The 6261-nt window shown below is 45.4% G+C and overlaps 1 protein-coding gene across 1 annotated transcript; it reads left to right on the forward strand.

The window, feature by feature from the left end:
- The first annotated feature begins 3189 nt into the window (after window positions 1-3189).
- On the forward strand, window positions 3190-5911 carry LOC109677601 (ubiquitin carboxyl-terminal hydrolase 51-like). The gene has a single exon (XM_074063048.1). The coding sequence runs from the start codon at window positions 3452-3454 to the stop codon at window positions 5564-5566; it is 2115 nt and encodes a 704-aa protein (XP_073919149.1). The 5' UTR covers window positions 3190-3451; the 3' UTR covers window positions 5567-5911.
- Window positions 5912-6261: the final 350 nt, after the last annotated feature.

Genomic DNA, 6261 nt, shown 5'->3' on the forward strand with positions numbered 1-6261 from the left:
CTGATGTGTGGGATCTGAGAGTGCTGCCTGAATTTTGTATCACTGGACCAGGGTATAAATAAGGGGGGAAGGTAGGAGGTAGCCCAGACCCTTGGAGGAGACTGGCCATGCAATGAGAGTCCCAAGTGGAGTGGAAGCCAATTGATAATACTTTCCTTCAGTCCTACTCGAGGACAGGCAATTGTTGCACCCTCCCTTTTGGGTAGATGGTCTCTGGAAAGCGACAGCCAACAGTGGAAACAGGAAACATCTTTCTCTGTGCTCTTCTTGCCCCAAGACCCTAGCATGCAGCCATCTGAAACTTTACAGTCTTCCTTCTCCCATCCTGTACCTCTTCCCATGAGCTTTGTTCCACCACTCCCTCCCAATAAGATGGACTGCCTTCTACAAGCCCATAGGCAGTGGACCCAAACAAACATGGAGTCAAGCCTTTGAAACCATAAGCCAGAGACCCTTCCTCTTTTAAGTTGATCTGGGTCAGATGCTTGTTACAGCATGGAAAGCTGACCACCAGATGACAGGTGGAACAGCTTTTTTTTTTTTAACCAGGGTACTCTGAGCCTCCGAGATGATAGCTTGCTTAGAGTTAGAAAGATGCTTAATAATGGCGGGAAAGGATAACAATTCTCTCTAGACTCCCAGGCAAATGCTCCTGCTAATCATTTTCTCTGAAGACTGATTTCAACCTGTCAACCTACAGTCACTGTGGGGAAATTAGAGAACTGATGTGAGTCTTCTCTCCCAGACCATGCTGCTCTTCACTCAGATAATTCAAGTCAATTCACAAATATATTCAATGCTCTTAAATCACTAACATCCTTTGGGGGTGGGTGGGTGTGAGGCATCTACCGGATGCTACTTCTGGCCCTGGGAGAGCTGACCCTAATCCTGAGGTTTACAGGGGAGTTCATGAGTGTCCCTGAGACACTATTATAGCAGTAAACATTTCACTGATAAATAGTAATATTGTTGGGATTGGAAAGGAAGGGCCAAATGCTCTGGAAATAGCAGCTTTCCTGGGCATTGTGGCCTTGGAGTCTGTTTCTATCTAAGGGAGGGAAAATTCTCCTGGGCTGTGAGCTCCTTGAGTACACAAATTGTACTCTGTATTTCTCACAGCACAACCTTGCACAATATATAGTGAAAGGATTGATTGATCTGTATTTGTTGGCTGCATGGTCCTGTTCATGAACTGCTTAGTAGGGATGATCAGGTGAACTGGGTTATAACTTTAGAGAACTTTAGAATACTAAAGTGGTCCTTTTTTTCTGCGGTATCCTGCTGATTTTAAAGCGGGGACTGGGAGAGCTGTGTGGAGGGTAAAGGTTGACATTAAGACCTTTTACTTTATCTGATTTGAAATGTTAGGATTGTTATTTCAAATTTTTGTTTTTTGAGTGATATAACTAAAGCTCAGAAAGTTTAGTATTGTACCTCTGTCACAAAGGGTGCAAATACTTGATTTGAGATCTACCTCAGCCTTAATCCCTTGCTTATGCTTCCTCTCCCCTAGTCTCCACTTTACTCTCAGAGATTAGATTCTGAAAGTCCCTGGAGAATTCTTGCCAGAGATATGGCATCACTGTAAATCCCCACCTGCACTTCGATTAACCTTTTTTTTTTTTTTTCTGTAGACAAGGGGCTTAAAGCCAGGTAAAGCCTAAGGCTCCATTGTAGGATCTTTCTGCAAAATCTGTCGCTGTGGGTGTCTCCAGTAGAATGTGTTTCAGGAAGAGGTTTGTCTGCTGGGGCAGGACAGCGGGTGTCACTCATCACTGCTGGAGGGCAGAATCCGGGGCTGGGGGCCGCACGTGGAGAGGGGAGGGGCCACGGGCGGCCCCCTCGTGACCAGCCCCGAGGAGAGGTCACAAGAGAAGACTGACGTTCCATTATCACGCGCCTGGGGCCCAAGGTAACCAAGGCATTTATATATAAACACTGGGGCTGGGGGCGTTACGGGGGACCGTTGGAGACGGGAGCCCATACTTTGGGGTCGCGCACTTGGACGGTGGTAGCCATGGGCCGACGATGCTTGGAAGGAGTGAGCAAGGAGAAATCCTAGGAAATGAGGGGTCAGAAGAGAGAAAAAAGGTGTCAGAGCACAAGAGCGAAAGATCGTGAGAGGGCGCTAGAGCGTGGCGTAAGCTTGGCGGTAGGGGCACAAGATGGACCACACCGGGCCCAGAAGCATAGGTAAGATAGGACACTTCCTTCCCCCGAGTCCATTTTCCAAAGGTAACCTCCTGTCAGCCATATTTAAGATAAAACGTTGATCCAAGTATTTTTAAGATAAGGAGGAAAGAACGTCAGAGAAAGCTGTACCAATGCGACGCTGCGCAGGGCACAGAAAGGGCAGTCAGAGAGAGGGTGTCACCTTTAAAAAAGAAGTTTCCATTGCGGCACTATTCACAATAGCCAAGTTATGGAAACAGCTAAGATGCCCCACCACTGACGAATGGATTAAGAAAATGTGGTATCTATACACAATGGAATTTTATGCAGCCATGAAGAAGAACGAAATGTTATGGAATTGGAGAACATCATTCTGAGTGAGGTTAGCCTGGCCCAAAAGACCTAAAATCGTATGTTCTCCCTCATATGTGGACATTAGATCAAGGGCAAACAACAATGGGATTGGACTTTGAGCACATGATAAAAGCCAGAGCACACAAGGGAGGGGTGAGGATAGGTAAGACACCTAAAAAACTAGCTAGCATTTGTTGCCCTTAACGCAGAGAAACTAAAGCAGATACCTTAAAAGCAACTGGGGCCAATAGGAAAAGGGGACCAGGAACTAGAGAAAAGGTTAGATCAAAAAGAATTAACCTAGAAGGTAACACACACGCACAGGAAATCAATGTGAGTCAACTCCCTGTATAGCTGTCCTTATCTCAACCAGCAAAAACCCTTGTTCCTTCCTATTATTGCTTATACTCTCTCTTCAACAAAATTAGAAATAAGGGCAAAATAGTTTCTGCTGGGTATTGAGGGGGTGGGGGGGAGAGGGAGGGGGCGGAGTGGGTGGTAAGGGAGGGGGTGGGGGCACGGGGGAGAAATGACCCAAGCCTTGTATGCACATATGAATAATAAAAGAAAAAAAAAAAGAAGTTTCCATCCTTTCCACCCTAAAGCTCTTGTTTCCCCCTCCCACTCCCCATCTTTCCTCCTTCTCCTTTCCGCTCCCCCTCCCCCCGTACCCGCATGATGTGATCGCCTTTAAACCAGGTAACCTCGGTCGGCACACCAGCTCCGGGAGCCTCTGAGTTGAGGGGGTGGAGCCCGCAGCCGCCGCTGGCTGAGCTCAAGGGCCAGTGGGAGGGGTCCCGAGGGTGCTAACGGCGCGCCGCGGCCATGACGCCTGGCACATCATTCACAGAAGTTCCTGTCTCCTTCCATCTACAGGCGCAGGTCGCCTTCTGACGCATTTCTTCCCAGGCCGGGGAGTGGGCTGATGGCCCAGATTGGAGACGCTTCCCCGTCCTCCGGCTCGGTAGCCCGTAGGAGTTCGGGCAGCGGAGGAGGAGCCTCTGCGGAGCAGGCAGCAGAGAAGGCGGGGACAATGGAGGAGGAGGAGATGGGGGCGGCGAAGGCATACGCGGTCCAGGAAGCTGAGATGAAGCTGGAGTCAGGGCAGGAGCCGAACCCCGTGCCTGAGAAGAACTTGATGTGGAGCGGCAGTGGCGACGCTGAGAAGGTGTTCCCACCAACCCCCTCTAGCTGTCACAGCAGCAGCTCATCTGCTTGCCCGCGTCGCAAGCCCCGCCCTCGGCCCCAGTCCCGGTCCCGCTCCCTTGGCCGGCCCGGGCTCTTGGCCCCACCCCCACCTGCCATCCGGCCCCAGTCTCTCCCACTGCCGCAGCCACCTCCGCCCCCATCGCGTTCCCCCGCCTGGCGCAAGTCCAGGCGTAGATCCATACCTGGGGCCAGGCCCCAAACACGGAGAGGCTGCTCTGGTAACCCAGAGGGCTCTGGCTATCGAGGCCAGGTTAAATTTGATCCGGGTTCCACAGGCTGCTTTCATGTGCAGAAATTTAAAGTAGCCAAAAATTGGCAGAAGAACCTGCGGATGATCTACCAACGTTTTGTTTGGAGTGGGACCCTGGAGACTAGGAAACGTAGGGTAAAGCCATGTATCTGTCATGTATGTAGCACCCATATGAACAGACTCCACTCTTGTATGTCTTGTGGCTTTTTTGGCTGCTTTACTAAGAAACATATTCATAAACATGCAGAAACAAAACGGCACAACTTAGCAGTAGACGTCTATTGTGGAGTTATATATTGCTTTATGTGTAAAGATTATGTATATGACAAAGATATAGAACAGATTGCCAAAGAAACAAAAGAGAAAATTTTGAAAGTATTAACTTCCACCTCAACAGAATTTTCTCATGAACAATTTATGACATTGGGTGTTGAAGAGAAACAATCACCCTGTGAGTCAAACGATCTGGAACCAAAATTGGTGAAACCCAAGAAAAAGAGGAGAAAGGAGTCAGTGTATACTGTAGGCCTCAGAGGGCTAATCAACCTTGGGAACACCTGCTTTATGAATTGCATTGTCCAGGCACTTACTCATACTCCTCTACTAAAAGATTTCTTCCTCTCTGATAAACACAAGTGTGTAATGACAAGTCCAAATTTATGTCTAGTCTGTGAAATGACTTCTCTTTTTCATGCTATGTACTCTGAGAGCCGAACTCCTCATATTCCCTGTAAGTTATTGCACCTGATAGGCATTCATGCAGAACATTTAGCTGGGTACAGGCAGCAGGATGCCCATGAATTTCTTTTTGCGATATTAGATGTGCTACATAGACAGAGCAAATATGATAGTGTTGAACAGGAGGCCAGTAACCTCAACTGCTGTAATTGCATCATAGACCAAATCTTTACAGGTGGCTTGCAATCCGATGTCACCTGTCAAGCCTGCCACAGTGTCTCTACCACCATAGACCCATGCTGGGATATCAGCCTGGACTTGCCTAGCTCTTGTGCTACACTTGGTTCCCAGAGCCCAGAGAAGGCTGACAGCACAGTGAGCAGGGATGACCACATACAAGGAAGCCCCTCACTTACGGATTGCCTGCAGTGGTTTACGAGGCCAGAGCACCTAGGAAGCAGTGCCAAAATCAAATGTAGTAGTTGCCAAAGCTACCAGGAATCTACCAAACAGCTTACAATGAAGATATTGCCTGTGGTGGCCTGCTTTCATCTAAAGCGGTTTGAACTTGTAGGCAAACAGAGGCGAAAGATTAATACTTTTGTCTCTTTTCCCTTGGAACTAGACATGACTCCGTTTTTGGCCTCTACTAAAGAGAGCATGATGAGAGAAGGCCATCCACCAACAGATTGTGTTCCCAATGAGAGTAAGTATTCCTTGTTTGCAGTGATTAACCACCATGGAACTTTGGAAAGTGGTCACTATACCAGCTTTGTCCGTCAACAAAAGGACCAGTGGTTCAATTGTGATGATGCCGTCATCACCAAGGCTACCATTGAAGACTTACTCTATAGTGAAGTGTATTTACTGTTTTACCACAAGCAAGGTCTAGAGAAAGACTAGTCTTACCAGAACATTCACCAGAAAAGAGTAAAATAAATGATTAGGTAAAGATTCTGAAGTGACACACAAATCCACCTGAAATGGACAATGACAAAATTATTAATGATGTTTAAAAACAGAATATTTAGAGATTCTTAAAATTTTAAGAAATGTAAAATGAATTAAAACAGTTGAAATGTAAGTTTACAAAAAGGTTAGTGAAAGAAACACTTTAAAATGTTGGAGAAAAAGGAAAATCACTTAAACATTCCAATGTTTAAAATGAAAAGTAATATAGATTTAAAACATTTAAAGCATAAAATCAAAGGCTTACAAAGATATGCCTATAGTGATTAAGTATATATTGTCACAATATGAAGAATGGACTGAAAACTCGAGTCAACTTCAGAAAAATGTCTTAAAAGAAGAAAGATTAGAACCATTGAAGACAAAAAATTTTGTTTTAAAGTGTTCAAAAAGAAAAACTAGAGAAAATAGAATTTTAAAGTATGAAAAAAACCTTATATAAGTTCAACTTGAGAGGTTTAAATGAAAACTTCAAAATTTAAGGATGATATTTTAAGGGTAACATAAAAATAAGCTTAAAAAGAAGAACATTCTCATATAAAATGACAATTGAAAGACATCAAATATTCAAATAAAAAAGTAGTTAAATGTTTTGAAGTTTTATTTTTTTAATTAAGCATATTACAATA

This window comes from Castor canadensis, chromosome X, assembly GCF_047511655.1.
Source record: "Castor canadensis chromosome X, mCasCan1.hap1v2, whole genome shotgun sequence".
Lineage (NCBI taxonomy): Eukaryota > Metazoa > Chordata > Mammalia > Rodentia > Castoridae > Castor > Castor canadensis.

Coding starts and splice junctions, on each gene's coding strand:
- LOC109677601 (XM_074063048.1), top strand. CDS start 3,452: ATGGCCCAGATTGGAGACGCTTCCCCGTCCTCCGGCTCGGTAGCCCGT.